The sequence below is a fragment of the Neoarius graeffei genome, chromosome 18, assembly GCF_027579695.1.
Source record: "Neoarius graeffei isolate fNeoGra1 chromosome 18, fNeoGra1.pri, whole genome shotgun sequence".
NCBI classification, from domain to species: Eukaryota; Metazoa; Chordata; class Actinopteri; order Siluriformes; family Ariidae; genus Neoarius; species Neoarius graeffei.
The window spans coordinates 25942603-25961965 of record NC_083586.1 but is presented as its reverse complement, the minus strand read 5'-3'; the positions used below and the strand labels follow the sequence as shown (position 1 = coordinate 25961965).

Genomic DNA, 19363 nt, shown 5'->3' with positions numbered 1-19363 from the left:
CCTATTCTACAACTAACCTGGGTGACTTAAAAAAAAAAGAGAGAGAGTAAGAAAATGATTGGTGACACTAGAACCTCTGAATAAGCCCTGTATCCCTCAGAAACTTAAAAACATAATTATAGCAGACATGGCCTGAGCTTACTCTCAAAAGTTCCTGTATATTCAAACTTAGTTTTTCTTTTCTCAGCTGTTCCAATTTAGCTTTTTTTTTTTTTGCTAATTTAGTTATTTACTGACGTCCCGATGTGATCACACCTCTGTCCAGTAGATGGCGGTAATGCACTAAGCTTGCAAGCTGCCAATAAAAATCACAGAAGAAGAAGAAGAGTTGACGGAAGTGATGTAATTTTTTTTGAACATTTATCGCGCTGAAAGTCTTGAAGTCAATCGCAGGTCTTCTGTACTATAACCGCGGGGACTTGGATCAGTTTAACGCAGTGTTTGTGCGGTAAGTTTGTCTGTCGGTTTTCAGTTGAATCCGGATTGAGTAATCTGAGAGCTGAACTGCAGGGCTTTGATTACAGTAAACACTGGGTGAAGTCTGAGCAGAGATGCCGCACTTCTGTCTCTCTAAAGCACCATTAAACTGGTTAATTTTAATCTACAACATGTTTCATGGACTTGTTGATATCGATGTAAATAGTTAATGTCCTCATGATGGTCCTGGAGTTAGGTACCTGTTCAAGTCATAATTTTATGTTCAAGGCTATTTCAACAAGTGTATTTATTAATTTCAGAATAAATAGTCACACCACAACAAATACAAATACTACAGGTGCAGAACAGAACTGTCACAGTAAGGCTGAGCTTCAATAAGGTAAACATGGCAGAGCAGTAGCATGCGTTATTTTGCACAGTCCAAAACATAAACCCCAGAAAAAAATTAAAGCCCTAAATTCTGGCATGATAATAAAATAGAATAATCTTTATTGTCATTGTACCGGGGGATACAACGAAATTGAGGGTGCTCCCACAGAGCCACCATACACCAGAAAAATAAAATGTACATAAGAGACACAGAATATACAATAAAAACGTCAGGGAGTTAAGTATAGTCTCTCAAAATTGAGACATAAAATGTGCAATTAGCAGATAAAAGGCAATAAATATCTCATCTCATTATCTCTAGCCGCTTTATCCTTCTACAGGGTCGCAGGCAAGCTGGAGCCTATCCCAGCTGACTACGGGCGAAAGGCGGGGTACACCCGGGACAAGTCGCCAGGTCATCACAGGGCTGACACAGACAACCATTCACACCTACGGTCAATTTAGAGTCACCAGTTAACCTAACCTGCATGTCTTTGGACTGTGGGGGAAACCGGAGCACCCGGAGGAAACCCACGCGGACACGGGGAGAACATGCAAACTCCACACAGAAAGGCCCTCGCCGGCCCCGGGGCTCGAACCCAGGACCTTCTTGCTGTGAGGCGACAGTGCTAACCACTACACCACTGTGCTGCCCGGCAATAAATAGAAGGTGCTAAAACAAGAAGCGGAGGTAGATTTGTTGGTTGTTGGGGTGGAGGTGTTTATGTGAGTCCGTTTGTGAGAGAGTGTGTGTGTGTGTGTGTGTGTGTATGTGTCCGTTGTTGTTGGCAGTCCTGATGGCCCATGGGAAGAAGCTGTTTGTCAGTCTGCTGGTGTGGGACTTTATTGACCTGAAGCGTCTCCCAGAGGGCAACAGATCAAGCAGGGTGTGAGGGGTCTCCTGTGATGGCCTTGGTTCTTCTGAGGCAGCAGGATGTGGAGATGTGTTCCAGGGTGAGCAGAGGGCAGCCGATGATTTTTTTTTTTTGGGCGGTGTTTATGACCCTCTGCACCGCCTTCCTATCCACAGCTGTGGAGCCTGCGTACCAGACAGTACGTCAGTACGCTCTCCACAGAGGAGTGATAGAAGGCCAGCAGCAGCTTAGTGTCCAGGTTGTTCTTCCTGAGGACGCGCAGGAAGTGCAGCCGCTGCTGAGCCTTCTTCACTAGGGCCCTGATGTTAAAAGTCCAGGTGTGGTCAGCGGAGATGTGGGTGCCCAGAAACTTGAAGGTGGTGACAGTTTCCACCCGTTCTCCATTTCTGAGGAGGGAGGCATGGTCCTGTCTTTTCTTCCTGAAGTCCATGATGAGTTCTTTTGTCTTTTGGACGTTCAGGGTCCATATCATATTATCATAGATGGCGGCGCACACGGGTGCTGCGGCTCAAGGCTCCCCGCTAAAAAAAAAAAAATTTGGATATTTGGATGGATGTTTGTTTATTTTATTCCCGCCATTAGACTTTGGAGTGAAACATGGCTGAAAATAGTTCTTTAGAGACATTTAAAGTTAAGGCTGTTCAATACTTAATTGATAAATTTGTCATGGTAGTTCTGGGGCTGTTTTTGAATTTTTAGTGGTGTTTCTTGATAGCATGCTTTCCAATGAAGGTACCGCGCCTTAAAATTGATACCTGGTGGGTGCGTAAGTTCCAATAGAATAACTAGAACCAAACAAAGGGAACTCGCACACCTGTATGCCGATACAATGATGCACTTTTATTGCATATTAAAACAAACAAAAAGTGCTACTCAAGTGAAAAGTGCAAACGTTTTGGTCACAATCAGACCATCCTCAGTGCAAACAATTAAAAATAAAGACACACCCATATATAGACAAGGCCACGTACACGGAAAACAGGTAATAGGCCTACAACCAAGCTTGAATACAGGTTAAGGTGCATGGATAAAGACATCCTATCATCAGTACCGTTCCTGTTATGATTTAACTAATGACATAATTTATAGTCATAACAAATGTCATAAAGAAAGAAAATAACAACAAAAAAATAAATTGAAATAAAATTAAAAAATAAATAAAATAAACACAAAAAAGAAAAAAAAAACACCAATCAGACAATAAACATAAGACTAAATGTACAAACTATTCAAACAGTTTGTACATTTATGCCATGTACACACGTAGCCGGGTATTTTTAAAACCGAACATTTCCCCCCCCCCCCCGTTTATAAAAATGTTTTATCCACACCACCTCGTCTTCGAAAAAAATCCCTTCCACACATAACCGAACATCTGCATGCGTTTTCAATCACATTCATAAGCATTCCAAACCTGTAGATGGCGTTATTTCCCCAAATCCTACCCCCTAATCACATCGCCTGTGCTCTTGGAGCAGTAGTTGGGCTTCTAAAATTAAACATGTAAATAGCACCTGCACAATAATTAACACTTTCAAGGCACTACTCCGATCCATTACTCTTTAGCTAGCCGCACACTACGCCGATTTTCAGCGTATCGAGCCAACTGAAGTCGCGAGTCAGGCGTAAAGACTAGTTTTCGATGGTACCGACTCATCTCACAACCGATTCGAAAAACTAATCGGGAGCCAGACTGATCGGCGAGAGTCGCTAGCAATAGCCAATCATATCTTTCGCATATAACACGTGATATCATTAAACACAATTTCTAGCGCGAGAAATACGTGTTGGTAGCACCTAATGCAGGTATATACTGTAATTCCATAGACTGAAGCTTTATCCATAGACACAGTGGGCTGGAACTGCTCAAGTTGTGTGGCTGAATTCCAAATCGCTTTAACTCCCCTATATAAGTGCACTATTTAAGGTTGGGAATAATAGCTCATGCAGCCTAGATAGTGCGCTACATATTCCATGTTGTGTCATTTGTAATTCAGCCTGTAGCATCTTCAAGTGTTGGATTTAACAGTAACTATATCCAATAGCCAATCACAAAGCTATTAAGTTGTCACGTGTCGCTTCAATCGCGACTGCACTCGTCAACAGTCGGGGGATATGTGCGTGTCCTGTCGGGAGTCGGCTCTGAAATGGGTCGGTTCGGTACCGCGTGGATCGCCGTGGTGTGCGGCTAGCTTAAGTCCATGCTTAATCTGGCTTCTGCAGTAAACAAAGGTCGCACGTTTGACGTCAGGGCAGATTTGTTGTCACTTTTTTGGCGCAGATTGTGACGTTCTAAAACGCAAACCTCCGGTTATCTCTGTCTACACGAAAAGGCATACACGGAGTTTTCAAAAATCTTCACTTTGCCCGGAGTTTTTTTAAATATTCGTTTTTGATGTGTTTTCATGTGGATGACAGGCCAAAACGTAGAAAAATATCTTCGATTTAGCAGATACCCGGCTACGTGTGGACGGGGTCTTAGTCTTATGTTTATTGTCTGATGGTTTTTTTTCTTTTTCGCGTTTATTTATTTAAATTTTTTTTTTGTTTATTTATTTTATTTTTTATTTTCTTTCTTTATGACATTTATGACTATAAATTATGTCATTAGTTAAGAAGTCCCAGACAGGGGCCATTTGGCCTTTTTACCTAGAAAACCCACAAGAGGGCCAATTGGCCCCAAGTCCTCCCTGTAGACATTCATTTTGTTATGGAAATGTGGCTGTTAGTTACCTTACAGCTTAGAAATGAAATCTTACAATGCCTGTTGAATCTCTGCATCTTCGTTCCTTGGAGAGGAGCTTCTTTCACCACAAAATTCTTGAGGGAACTGAAGCGATAGTCCATGTGCACTGAGGTATTTATCCATCAAACAATTGTCTGGTTGCAGTCACATGAGTCGTTATGGTCACATGGGACATTCACATGTTCACATTTTAGAATAGAATGTGTTTTTATTCCTCATTCTCACATTCACACAGAAGTAGCCAACATGACTTCACCACTGAAGTGTGAAGTGTGTGAAATGTGACCTCCTCACCCCACACACTGCCACTAACAGCCTCATTACCATAACAAAATGAGTGATTAGTGTATTGGGGAAAAGCGGTCGGGCCAAATGGCCCCTATGTGGGTCTTCTAGGTAGACAGAAAAATGCTGGGACTGCTAGTTAAATCATAACAGGAACGGTACTGATGATAGGATGTCTTTATCCATGCACCTTAACCTGTATTCAAGCTTGGTTGTAGGCCTATTACCTGTTTTCCGTGTACGTGGCTTTGTCTATATATGGGTGTGTCTTTATTTTTAATTGTTTGCACTGAGGATGGTCTGATTGTGACCAAAACGTTTGCACTTTTCACTTGGGTAGGACTTTTTGTTTGTTTTAATATGCAATAAAAGTGCATTATTATATCGGCATACAGGTGTGCGAGTTCCCTTTGTTTGGTTCTAGTTTCTTTATAGCATGCATGTGTGTGTGGTTTTGTATTTGATGGTTTTATCTCGACCTAGTAGTTTTTGTTTTAATAGTTCATGTGATGTTGAATGACTTAAATAAGTCTGTGAATTGACCTTCAGTATTTTGTGAACATTTTGCCCTGAAGGCACTATGAAGAAAGCGGAGAGAGCTCCAGTTAAAGATACAGGGATTCCCACATACCCTCATTTAGCAGCTAAGAAGGCAATGGTCAAGACCGACACTGAGACTATGATTAGGTGAGTAATACAGTATATTAAATCAAATCAAATTTGTCATATAGAGTATGACATGCAGTGAAATCTTTATTGCAATGCTCCGTAGAAGAAGAAACCTTTATTTGACACATGCACACTTCAAGCACAGTGAAATTCATTCTCTGCATTTAACCCATCTGAAGCAGTGAACACATGCACGCAGCCACACTTCAGGGGTTGGGTACTTTGCGCAAGGGCACAAAGGCCGCCCCACGTTAACTGCACGTCTTTGAACTGTGGGGGAAACCGGAGCGCCCGGAGGAAACCCACGCCGACACTGGGAGAACATGCAAACTCCACACAGAAAGGCCACTGCCGGCTGCTGGGCTCGAACTCGGAACCTTCTTGCTGTGAGGCGGCCGTGCTAACCACTTAGACCACCGTGCCGCCAAGGTCGTGAGGATAGTTGAGGGGGAAGTGGTAAAAAAAAAAAGGGCGGGGGGAGTAAAATAGAATGTAATAAATATTATAAAAATAAGAACGTGATGGAGTGCTCTGTAGAATATACACAATATATAGAATATGTATAATATACAGTGTTCTCCACTTTTCAAAAAAATAAAAGGTGGGAGTCCAGAGGCAGAGCCCTGGCAGGGGGTCAGGGAGCTGATGGACTTTGGGCTTTTTTGACAGTGAAACCAGCCAATAAATGGATTGGAAATGCTAAATCATTTGTTAAAATCATTTTACCAAAAATTAACACATTCTTACTGTACATATCATCTTCATTGTCAGAGACTCATTTGACGTTTCAGTTGAGACTGATGCGCCTGTTGTGTGTCCCTGAATTAATTATATATATTTTTTCTGTGTGTGAAAAATAAATGAACTTCCATGCATAAACAAAATACCCAATTACAATAAATGCATACATTTTTTACAATACACATAATGTTAACTGGGTGAAACCACGCCAATCCATGCACGAGACTGGCACTACAAAGCCACCCCGGCCTCCGTAGTTCGGGTCCTTTGACCCAGGAACCTGGAAGTCCTGCAGTAAACAAACAGTGAAGCAACAGGAAAATGCAGCTCTCGCCTACACAATCACAGATACATAAAATAAAAGACCTGAATTTAACTTGTGTATGCGCGTGCTGTTATATGATTACTGTAACTGTGTATGGTCAGAAAAGATGATGGATAAGCGTAACAGTTGCACAATAACACTACAAACACCCGCAAAGTTATTCAGTTGCTGGTTAGCTGCAGCTTGTATCTGCAGAGCTCTGTGTCACAATCTGTATGCAGCTACTAGCCGGATGGTTTTCTATTGCAATCGCGTGGCCACTTCAGGTAGCCCCATATGCATTCGTTTAATGGTGGTCTGCATCTTAAATAGTTACAAAATTATAATTAAGTGAATACAATTTATTTGGTGTATATTGATGAAGTAACTTTTTTTGGGGGGGGGGGGGAAGGGCGGCAGGCCAGAATTATAACGTGGCGGTGCGCCACTTTAAAAGCGCCCATGGAAAACACTGATATAGCTCTGCAATATACACTGTGGAATATACAGAATACATGTAGGACACTTTCAGTGCAGTAAAAACATGTATTCTATTCCCTTCTAGCAGGTTTCATTAATTTGGATTGATAACATGCAATATTGTTAGCATATCGCTTATTCTACGTGTATTATGTCACTCTACCCAATGGAGAATGAGCGTTAGATATGGTTTACGATATTGCATGGTTGTCAAGACATGACGTCACACGTCTGAGACATAAAACTTCTGTACTGGCAAGTGACTGACAATTTGTAAGCAAATATGGCTGCCAGGTTTGCTTTGTTAAATATGGAAGATTTTGAAAGAGAAAGAGAGACACTTGAAAGGAGTGTGTGCTGCTGCTGCTGCTACTACTACTACTACTACTACTACTAATAATAATAATAATAATGGCTTTTTTCATGATATACAGTTAGGTCCGTATATATTTGGACACTGACACAAATTTAGTTTTTTTTTTACCTGTTTACTGAAACATATTCAAGTTGTAGTTATATAATGGACATAAAGTCCAGACTTTCAGCTTTCATTTGAGGGTATCCACATTAAAATTAGGAGTTTCAGCTCCTTAACATGTGCCACCCTGTTTTTAAAGGGACCAAAAGTAATTGGACAATTGACTCAAAGGCTATTTCATGGGCAGGTGTGGGAAATTCCTTCGTTATGTCATTCTCAATTAAGCAGATAAAAGGCCTGGAGTTGATTTGAGGTGTGGTTGATTTGGAAGATTTTGCTGTGAAGAAAACATGCGGTCAAAGGAGCTCTCCATGCAGGTGAAACAAGCCATCCTTAAGCTGCGAAAACAGAAAAAACCCATGCGAGAAATTTCTACAATATTAGGAGTGGCAAAATCTACAGTTTGGTACATCCTGAGAAAGAAAGAAAGCACTGGTGAACTCATCAATGCAAAAAGACCCGGACGCTCACAGAAGACAACAGTAGTGGATGATCGCAGAATAATTTCCATGGTGAAGAGAAACCCCTTCACAACAGCCAACCAAGTGAACAACACTCTCCAGGAAGTAGGCGTATCAATATCCAAATCTACCATAAAGAGAAGACTGCATGAAAATAAATACAGAGGGTTCACTGCACGGTGCAAGCCACTCACAAGCCTCAAGAATAAAAAGGCTAGATTGGACTTTGCTAAAAGACATCTAAAAAAAAGCCAGCACAGTTCTGGAAGAACATTCTTTGGACAGATGAAACCAAGATCAACCTCTACCAGAATGATGGAAAGAAAAAAGTATGGCGAAGGCGTGGTACAGCTCATGATCCAAAGCATACCACATCATCTGTAAAACACGGCGGAGGCAGTGTGATGGCTTGGGCATGCATGGCTGCCAGTGGCACTGGGTCACTAGTGTTTATTGATGATGTGACACAGGACAGAAGCAGCCGGATGAATTCTGAGGTATTCCGAGACATACTGTGTGCTCAAATCCAGCCAAACTGATTGGTCGGTGTTTCATAATACAGATGGACAATGACCCAAAACATAAAGCCAAAGCAACCCAGGAGTTTATTAAAGCAAAGAAGTGGAATATTCTTGAATGGCCAAGTCAGTCACCTGATCTCAACCCAATTGAGCCTGCATTTCACTTGTTAAAGACTAAACTTCAGACAGAAAGGCCCACAAACAAACAGCAACTGAAAACCGCTGCAGTAAAGGCCTGGCAGAGCATTAAAAAGGAGGAAACACAGCGTCTGGTGATGTCCATGAGTTCAAGACTTCAGGCAGTCATTGCCAACAAAGGGTTTTCAATATTATTGAAATATATTATATATTATACAAATATATTGCACTGTAATTAGGTTGCACAAAGAGGTGTAATTGTTGTAGAAATGTACTGTATATTTTGTACTTTAGTTAGATGAAGAGGATGTAAGAGAGGTTAGCACAGTGGTGTAGTGGTTAGCACTGTCGCCTCACAGCAAGAAGGTCCTGGGTTCGAGCCCAGTGGCTGGCGAGGGTCTTTCTGTGTGGAGTTTGCATGTTCTTCCTGTGTCTGCGTGGGTTTCCTCCAGGTACTCCGGTTTCCCCCACAGTTCAAAGACGTGCAGGTTAGGCTAATTGGTGGCTCTAAATTGACCGTAGATGTGAGCATGAATGGTTGTTTGTGTCAGCCCTGCGATAACCTGGCGACTTGTCCAGGGTGTACCCCGCCTCTCACCCATAGTCAGCTGGGATAGGCTCCAGCTTGCCTGTGACCCTGTAGAAAAGGATAATAATAATACATTTTATTTATAAGCGCCTTTCAAGACACTCAAGGACACTGTACAATGAATAAAAACAATAAATAAAATCAACATGCATAAAGGAAACAATGGAGAGTGTAATAAAAGTTAAAATGAGTGAGCAGTCTTAAACAGGTGAGTTTTGAGTTTAGACTTGAAGGATGGGGAGAGTCAGAGTTGCGGATGTGAGGAGGCAGAGAGAAATGGTGATGATAGCCAGTAGTTGTGTTTATTACTTAAGTAATTTATTAATTAATTTACTTTATTTATTAAGGTAGTGTTTTGTCTACAGTTATTCATTTATCATTGACACTGCTATTGTATCTCTATCTATCTATCTATCTATCTATCTATCTATCTATCTATCTATCTATCTATCTATCTATCTATCTATCAGGAAGAACCCAGTGAAAAATCTCAAAGGGTAAGCAGATCAATATGGGATTATAAGCATGCTTGCAAAGTGAATTACTTATTAATTCTGAATTAATTAATATTCCAGGCCTTCAACAAGATATGGCCACCAAAGTGATGTAAAGGAACAAAATCGTCTTTTGGTGGTAGCGAATGAAGATTTGCAGAAACAGATTTCAGAGTTGAAGGTAAAGTTGGACAGATGCACAAGATCACAACTGAGGGGGTAGTAAAACTGCTTTGCATCTTGTTGTAAAAATGTGTGTGGGGATAACTGTTCAAATTCTTTTAATTTTTAAATTGCTACCAATTTGAGTCATATTTTTTATATTGAAGTTATTTTAATGGCGTCATTAATAAAGCATTAGTTATAATTCATCTTTGTTAAATAAATCTTCATGCACATATACATACAGTTTGGACAGAGACAACATTTTTTCTAATTTTGGTTCTGTACATTACCACAATGAATTTTGAACAAAACAATTCAGATGCAGTTGAAGTTCAGACTTTCAGCTTTAATTCAGTGGGTTGAACAAAATGATTGCATAAAAATGTGAGGAACTAAAGCATTTTTTAAACACAATCCATTTCAGGGGCTCAAAAGTAATTGGACAAATTAAATAATTGTAAATAAAATGTTCATTTCTAATACTTGCTTGAAAACCCTTATTGGCAATGACTGCCTGAAGTCTTGAACTCATGGACATCACCAGACGCTGTGTTTCCTCCTTTTTAATGCTCTGCCAGGCCTTTACTGCAGCGGTTTTCAGTTGCCGTTTGTTTGTGGGCCTTTCTGCCTGAAGTTTAGTCTTTAACAAGTGAAATGCATGCTCAATTGGGTTGAGATCAGGTGACTGACTTATAATAATAAGTTAAATTTATATAGCGCCTTTCAAAAAACCCAAGGACGCTTTACAATTATAGACAAGGAAAGAAAAAAAAAGATAATAATAAGTAAAAAGTCCACCAAGTAGGGGTCAGGATGTAATTCCTGTGGTGTAGCAGCCACAGTCCCACCAAAAGGCGCACGAAAACAAGTCCCACATCTCCAGCATCGCCGCCGTGACGCCGTCAGCAACATCGCTTGAAACATCACGCCGTGGATCCACAAAACGAGCAGAGAAGCTCCGCCACACAGAGCGCTGGTGTGTCCCAAACTGCCTGCACAGCCGCTGCGACACCACCGAGCAACATCGCTCGGAACATCATGCCAAGCGTTAAAGCGCAGAGCGCTGGACAACCACGATGTAAAATGAGCAACGAGCTCACTGCAGTCCACAGCTGGGAGTGCAGGCATCGCCCACAGCGAACCAAGGTCTGGACTTGGCCATTCAAGAATATTCCACTTCTTTGCTTTAATAAACTCCTGGGTTGCTTTGGCTTTGTTTTGGGTCATTGTCCATCTGTATTATGAAACACCGACCAATCAGTTTGGCTGGATTTGAGCACACAGTACGTCTCTGAATACCTCAGAATTCATCCGGCTGCTTCTGTCCTGTGTCACATCATCAATAAACACTAGTGACCCAGTGCCACTGGCAGCCATGCATGCCCAAGCCATCACACTGCCTCTGCCGTGTTTTACAGATGATGTGGTATGCTTTGGATCATGAGCTGTACCACGCCTTCGCCATACTTTTTTTCTTTCCATCATTCTGGTAGAGGTTGATCTTGGTTTCATCTGTCCAAAGAATGTTCTTCCAGAACTGTGCTGGCTTTTTTAGATGTTTTTTAGCAAAGTCCAGTCTAGCCTTTTTATTCTTGAGGCTTATGAGTGGCTTGCACCGTGCAGTGAACCCTCTGTATTTACTTTCATGCAGTCTTCTCTTTATGGTAGATTTGGATATTGATACGCCTACCTCCTGGAGAGTATTGTTCACTTGGTTGGCTGTTGTGAAGGGGTTTCTCTTCACCATGGAAATTATTCTGCGATCATCCACCACTGTTGTCTTCTGTGGGCGTCCAGGTCTTTTTGCATTGATGAGTTCACCAGTGCTTTCTTTCTTTCTCAGGATGTACCAAACTGTAGATTTTGCCACTCCTAATATTGTAGCAATTTCTCGCATGGGTTTTTTCTGTTTTCGCAGCTTAAGGATGGCTTGTTTCACCTGCATGGAGAGCTCCTTTGACCGCATGTTTTCTTCACAGCAGAATCTTCCAAATGCAAGCACCACACCTCAAATCAACTCCAGGTCTTTTATCTGCTTAATTGAGAATGACATAACGAAGGAATTTCCCACACCTGCCCATGAAATAGCCTTTGAGTCAATTGTCCAATTACTTTTGGTCCCTTTAAAAACAGGGTGGCACATGTTAAGGAGCTGAAACTCCTAAACCCTTCATCCAATTTTAATGTGGATACCCTCAAATGAAAGCTGAAAGTCTGGACTTTATGCCCATGTCCATTATATAACTATAACTTGAATATGTTTCAGTAAACAGGTAAAAAAACTAAATTTGTGTCAGTGTCCAAATATATATGGACCTAACTGTCCATTAGAATTGTAGAGGGTTTATTAATGTAATATTAAAAATGTGTATGAAAATATTCAAATGACCCTAAATGGGTTTTTAAAACTTTGCAAAATTATTACAAAGGTTTTTTTTTTTTTTTTTTTTTTAAGTGCGCGAGCATCACAGTTGCACACAGTCATGGGAAGAAGAACATAAACTCTCCTTTGATTTTATGTTTTTATGTATTCTGGTCTAAATAACAATTGTGTGGTCCTCAGCAACTTCTTTAAACAAGCAAATCACCTCATAAAAAGCACAGCAGATTTCAACATAATGTAATTTATCCAAAAAAGTAAACCAAATTTCAGAAACCAGGTGGGGGAAAAATTAAGAGTTTTGTTTTGGTGGTGTAAATCTTTTTGATTTGTATGATTATTTTTCAATGGCTTCAGAAGTTTTGTTCTCTCTCTCTCGTGTAGGAAAACATGTCTGTATTAGAACAACGTTGCAGTGATCTTCAAGAAAACAACATTGAAATTAAGAAACAGCTTAGAGACTGTCATGCACTTCTCATTGCAGAAAACCTTGATCCAGGTAATTTTGTTTAGTGAACCACAAGCATGATGTATCATTACCCACCATATTACTATTGTGTTGTCTTTAGTGACCAGTCATGCCAAATTCATCAAAATGCACACACTGTGAGAACATGCCACTCCGTCTGGTTGACATCTGCTGTTGCTGCACAGCCTGTTCAGTGTTATGACCTTTGGGTGAAAATGCCAGATTCACCCCAGAGTCATCTGACCACCAAGCACACAGGGTGAATTCATCACCACAGCATGCAACTGTTGCAAAAAGGTTTTGTATTTGGCAATACCCATTTCCTGTCTGTCATGCATAGACTCATGAGCAGGTTCTTAAAGGAGATACGCAGAACCTTTATTTTTAAGTACATTTCTGAGTGGATAGTATTTCCATCCTTGACTCTTGTATGCTGCATAAATGGGAATAAAAGTATATATTTTTGAGAGTTAAAATCGACCGCAAAGTTGGCGTTCGAGCTGCCCCGCTGAACCAGCCAGCCCCGAGTGCGTGACGTCACAGCAGGAACTGGTTTTAAGGCCAAGGTCTTTGACAGCTATAGACCAAAGTCATGTAAATTAAATTATGGTGAAAGTCAGAAATACTGTTACCGACTTGCTCAACTAAGGCTGATTTGACTTCATTGGTTGTGGGTTGACTCTCATTAAAACAGGAGAGGTGTTATAACTTATGCAACATACGTGTACTGTACATGCATGCATTTTCACTGATAAAACGTAAAAGGCTCATTAAATAATCAGATGAACTGAGACAATCGCATTCTGAAGCAAATTAAATAATCTTATACCGGTAACTTAAACACATAATACAAGTTACATGGATTAATCTAAATGCAGGTAAACAACGTGTTTTTTGTTGTTTTGTATCCAAATGAGAGTTGCTTCTTACCCGTCTGTGTTCTCACTTCTTGAAGGCCGAGCTTGTAGCCGATTGTTTTGAAACAATCTGACGTTCAGTTCTCCGTTCATTCGCTTCTTCCACATAAGGGCGAGATATTGCTGCTGAGGCAAGCATATCCAGTGGAGAAATCAGACGGCTGCTCCACTCATTCTCCATTTTCTCCATGCTGTGTACTCCACCATTATTGCTCAGCTCAGGTAATTACTAAAACCCGAGATGGGACGTCACTGGTTTTAGCAACAACCGTGGGGAGGTCACTGCCCAAGCGATAATGTGTCCCATTCTGTCCCGGGTTTTAGCAACAACCCTCGGCTCACGCTCCAGGAGACCCTTCCCTCCATATGGATGGTGAAGAAATTCAAGTGGTGAAAGAGGTCAAATTCCTTGGCCTTACTTTTGATGATAAACTTTCATTCCACATATGAAATGTTTAAAGAAGAGATGCTTTAAAACTTTGGATATTATAAAAGTACTGGCAAAAACAAAGTGGGGAGCAGAGTGTACCGTGCTGTTATGTCTTTAGAGTACTTGTGAGGTCCCATTTGGACTATGGGAGCGTTGTCTATGGATCAGCAAGGAAATCATACATTCAGATGTTGGATACTGTTCATCATCAAGGTTTAAGGCTGATCTTGGGAGCTTTTAGAACTTCCCCAGTTTAGAGTCTTTATGTGGAAGCAAATGAACCTTCCCTCCAGTTACAGTGCTTGAAGCTGGCTCTTCAGTATGCAATCAAACTTAAAGCATGCAAAGATAATCCTGCCTATTCTACAGTTTTTCAACCTCAGTTTTTGCAATTTTATGAGGCTAGACCAAAGTATATCAGACCTTTTGGAATTAGAATAAAACCTTTCCTTGAGGACTTGAATGTTAATTTGGACAGTCTAACACCAACACATTTTTGTTCTGTTTCCCCTTGTATTTTGAGACGGCCTGAAATTATAAAGGATTTAAGTCACAGGAAGAAATCAAGCACCCATCCAAATGAGTATCAGAATACGTTTTTTGATGTACGACAGCGTTTCCCTTTACACACTCCCATCTATACTGATGGCTCAAAATGGATAACTATGTGTCACCAGCAATAGCAGTTAGATCAAATCAGTGTGGCCTACATATTCCAGAACTATGTTCTATTTTTACAGCTGAGGCTTGAGCCTTGCTTTTAGCGCTTGAATACATAGAAAAGACCAATCAACAGTATTCTTTGATTTGTACAGATTTCTAGATCATGTCTTCAGGCACTGGAGTTTTTAAAAACTGATCATCCTTTGATTGTGCGAATACTTCAAAAAGCGGAACTTTTTAAAAATCTAAATGTGAACATTGTTTTTTGTTGGGTTCCTGGCCATGTGGGTCTGAGTGGCAATGAGAAGGCAGACAATGCTGCCAAAAGAGCCTTGAGTGAAGAAGTTACTGAATGTCAAATCCCTGCCTCAGATATTAAACCTGTATTGTGTTCTTATATCGCTGATAAATGGCAATCTGAATGGGATGAATGTCTTAATAACAAATTATATGAAATGTCACACTGTTAAGAAGAGACTAATATTTTCTTTTTCATCTAGATATGAGGGGCGGCACGATGGTGTAGTGGTTAGCGCTGTTGCCTCACACCAAGAAGGTCCTGGGTTCGAGCCCCGGGGCCGGCGAGGGCTTTCTGTGCGGAGTTTGCATGTTCTCCCCGTGTCCGTGTGGGTTTCCTCCGGGTGCTCCGGTTTCCCCCACAGTCCAAAGACATGCAGGTTAGGTTAACTGGTGACTCTAAATTGACCGTAGGTGTGAATGTGAGTGTGAATGGTTGTCTGTGTCAGCCCTGTGATGACCTGGCGACTTGTCCAGGGTGTACCCCGCCTTTCGCCCGTAGTCAGCTGGGATAGGCTCCAGCTTGCCTGCGACCCTGTAGAAGGATAAAGCGGCTAGAGATGATGAGATGAGATCTAGATATGATCAAGTAGTCTATACTAGATGTAGTATAGACATTCTAGACTCAGACTTTTTTTTTTTGGTTGACTGGAGGTGAACTTCCACGGTCTCATTTTTGCAACAGGCCTTTATCAATTAAGCACATTTTATTATCATGTTCTGTCCTGAGAATTAAAAGACAGCAGTTTTATAAAGAAGATAATGCTGTAAACATCTTGTCTAAGGTCCCACCTTTAAAAGTTTTAAACTTTCTAACTTGTATTGATGTAAAAAAAACTAAACTTATTTAAATTGTTTGTTTAAAAAAAAAACAACTGTGTAATTTATTTTTACCTGCTTTGGCCATAAAATAGCCACAGATGCTAAAATGGCAATAAATTAAATAAACACACACTCCAGGAGAACTGGTGCAACTGACCTTGCTTTCCTTTTCTTTTAGTTTTATTTTCCTTTAATTGTTGATACTACACCCTCTTTCAATACGGGCTTATAGCCAACGCTCCTCAACAGATCAGAGTACCCTTCGTACCCTTCGTACGAGTCTTCAGTAAAATGTGCAGAGGAGAGGAAAGCAAAGGTTCATATGCTTTTGCCACTCACAGATATGTAATATTGGATCATTTTCCTCAATAAATAAATGACCAAGGATAACATTTTTGTCCTCATTTGTTTAACTGGGTTCTCTTTATCTACTTTTAGGACTTGTGTGAAAATCTGATTGTTTTAGGTCATAGTTATGCAGAAATATAGAAAATTCTAAAGGGTTCACAAACTTTCAAGCACCACTGTATTTCCCAGTAAAGCACTTGTGTGTTCATTTGTTGGAATATGAAATGCTTCTCATATTCCCAATTGTAAGTGGACTACAATAGCAAATATATTTTCCATTGTCTAATGAATCCTTTCATTATAGCCATGCTTTAATTTACTTAAACCCGTTTTTAGTTTCAGGGGAGAAAGTTGGTGAAGCAGCAGAGCGGAGAGCAGGACAAAGAAAAGAACTCATGGTAAAAACAAAAGTTTCTATGTATTTATTCTTAAGACTGTAGAGCTTGTAGGACTTGATGGTACAATCCCTTGAATAATCAGCACTGCTTCTTGCCTGTTGTCTTGAGTGGGAGGGCAGTAAAAACTTCATTGGGGTCATCAGGTAGGCACCCTCCTTCCTTGATGTTTCATTGATTTAGGCCCACGACACCTCCAGAGGGCTCAACGGCGACACCTGGCGTCCCAGGTGTGCCCCCCTCTGTTTTTACCCCTCAATGGTCATCTTCCAGCCCAGCTGGAGTTCTTCCTCTTAATCCACAGCCAGTTGCTGCTTTGCTCTGCAGCCTCTGAGAGTGATTTCACTGCTTGTCGGAAGGCCTGCCCTTTCACTCTCATTCTGTTCAAAAGCCTAATTGTAGTCTTGGCAACAAACCCTCTACACCCAACTTCTACTGGGAACATCTTGGTATGCCAGTTGCGTTGTTCTGCTTGGGCTGCTATTTCAGCATATGTCAGGCTTTTCCGCTTGTATGCCTCTTCAATAGCAGTTTCCCATGGTACCGTCAGTTCCAGGATGTATAGAATTTTCTGGGAAATAGACCACAGGGGGCGGCACGGTGGTGTAGTGGTTAGCGCTGTCGCCTCACAGCAAGAAGGTCCTGGGTTCGAGCCCCGTGGCCAGCGAGGGCCTTTCTGTGTGGAGTTTGCATGTTCTCCCCGTGTCCGTGTGGGTTTCCTCCGGGTGCTCCGGTTTCCCCCACAGTCCAAAGACATGCAGGTTAGGTTAACTGGTGACTCTAAATTGACCGTAGGTGTGAATGTGAGTGTGAATGGTTGTCTGTGTCTGTGTCAGCCCTGTGATGACCTGGCGACTTGTCCAGGGTGTACCCCACCTTTCGCCCGTAGTCAGCTGGGATAGGCTCCAGCTTGCCTGCGACCCTGTAGAAGGATAAAGCGGCTAGAGATAATGATATGAGATGAGATAGACCACAGGATGAGGTCTGGCCTGAGAGTAGTTGTTGTTACTATCGCTGTCAGAGAGACAAGTTTATGGTCAAGGTCGACCTGCATTTCCCAGTCATGGGCTGGGTCTAGGAGGGGTTGTGTTTACTCTTGCCAGTGATTTCACCGAACGTTCGCCTGCTTTCACGAAAGGAGTGATGCTTGATATTCCAGGCATTGGTGGTGGTTCTCCTTTCTTCTAGGGTGATCGCCAGCTGCTGCAAGACTTGGTTGTGCCTCCAGGTGTAGTGACCTTGGAACAGGCTGGTTTTGCAGCTGGTAAGGATGTGCCTCAATGTTGCAGGTGTTTGGCAAAGAGCACATGTGGGATCTTCTATCCACTGCTGTAGGTTTTTGGGAGCAGGAAGAACATCATAGGTGGCTCTAATGATGAAGCTGAGTCTGCTTCCTTCCATTTCCCAAAGATCCCTCCATGTGAGCTTGCGATGTTCCAGGTTGTCCCAGCTGGTCCACTGTCCCTGTTTGGACTGTGAGACTGCATTTGTACATCACTCTGCCTCCTCTTGGCGCCGAACCTGCTCAACCACCAGCTTTCTTCTCTCAGTGGATGGATCCTTGTGCCACACTGATTCCAACTGTTATTAAACTGATAAGATTTTTTATTATAAAGTGAATAAATATTGAAAAGGTTGACTATAAAGGGGTTTATATTCTAAAGCAATGGATCAGAATGTGTTTTTCAGCTACTGTTCACATTTATGCCAGTTCTGTTGCCAAATTTTAACTGCTTTATTAAAAACTGATTAATGGCTTGCCTGTTTTGTGAGTCCCCCCTGGCAATTCCTGTCACTATTGTCTTTTTTTTTTTTTTTTTAAGATTTTTTTTGGGCTTTTTTCACCTTTATTGGATAGGACAGTGTAGAGACAGGAAATGAGCTGGAGAGAGAGACAGGGAGGGATCGGGAAATGACCTTGGGTCGGAATCGAACCCGGGTCCCTGGATTTATGGTATGGCGCCTTAGTCGACTGAGCCACGGCGCCTCCCACTATTCTGTCTTTAACCATCTTGAAATGGTTGCTCTGTGTGAATCAGTCTTGCAAATATCTTATCGTAATGGCAGTCTTATCAAGTGTGGATAAATAATTTTAAATACCTTCATTTTTCCCTTTAATCTCGCTCAGAAAGAAACCTTTTAACTGAAATGCTTACTGCCAAGTTATTTTATGTTTTTTTTTTTTGTTTTTTTTTACAGACAATTTCCCAGAAACTTTTGACTGAGCTAAAGCTGTTTGATGATTTTACCAAAGAGCACAGAACACATTTAACAGTAAGTCTAATTCAGTCTTTTAATTTTGTATATGTAATTGTCACACTGTTGATAAAACTTTTTTTGCATGTGAATGGTTCTAGGAGGTGCAGAACACCATGAGAAGTCTTAAAGGAGCCAGGGAAAAGCTTCACCTGGAAAGAGAATCATTTTGCATGAATGCTGAGAACATGGAGAGAGCACTAGAGGATGCAGAGAGGCTGTTGATCGAGTAAAAATACAGTCTTTGAGAGAAGGAGGAATTTTTGGTTTTGGTGATTTTCATGAATAAAGAAATGTTGTGGGATATGTTTACAGATTTAATTTTGAATAAAGACATACTGAAAATAGATTACACTTGTCTTATTAAACAAATAGAGCCCAGGTCTGAATTACTTTTACCTCATGTCCACTTTCCTGTGATTAACGTGGTCTCTTATTACCAGATCCTATTTATTCTGCAGAGCTTGGCATGCTTGATTTAACCCAGCTCTTGATTGCGTTTACTGATGGCCGTGATTGAAACCCGACCTCCCCTGGGGTCGGGAGGTCAAGCAGGGGATTGTTTACATAGGTGTCAGGAAAGGGTGAGTGATAAGGAATAGCATGCACATTTCAGACCTCCCCTACCCTTAG

At 41.3% G+C, this 19363-nt stretch overlaps 1 protein-coding gene across 2 annotated transcripts; it reads left to right on the top strand.

Annotated features, from left to right (window-relative positions):
• Positions 1–327: 327 nt before the first annotated feature.
• Positions 328–19079, top strand: knstrn (kinetochore localized astrin (SPAG5) binding protein). Of its 2 annotated transcripts, XM_060898608.1 has the most exons (9): positions 328–448; positions 1600–1761; positions 5289–5400; positions 9565–9591; positions 9670–9769; positions 12518–12632; positions 16416–16477; positions 18674–18748; positions 18832–19079. In XM_060898608.1, the coding sequence occupies exons 3-9, from the start codon at positions 5294–5296 to the stop codon at positions 18961–18963; spliced, it is 618 nt and encodes a 205-aa protein (XP_060754591.1). In that variant the 5' UTR covers positions 328–448; positions 1600–1761; positions 5289–5293; the 3' UTR covers positions 18964–19079. The 2 variants fall into 2 exon arrangements, with proteins under 2 accessions (XP_060754591.1, XP_060754590.1); XM_060898607.1 differs by lacking the exon at positions 1600–1761.
• The last annotated feature ends 284 nt before the right edge of the window (positions 19080–19363 follow it).

Coding starts and splice junctions, on each gene's coding strand:
- knstrn (XM_060898607.1), top strand. CDS start 5,294: ATGAAGAAAGCGGAGAGAGCTCCAGTTAAAGATACAGGGATTCCCACA. Junction 5,401..9,564: donor GACACTGAGACTATGATTAG/GTGAGTAATACA, acceptor TCTATCTATCAG/GAAGAACCCAGTGAAAAATC. Junction 9,770..12,517: donor AACAGATTTCAGAGTTGAAG/GTAAAGTTGGAC, acceptor TCTCTCGTGTAG/GAAAACATGTCTGTATTAGA.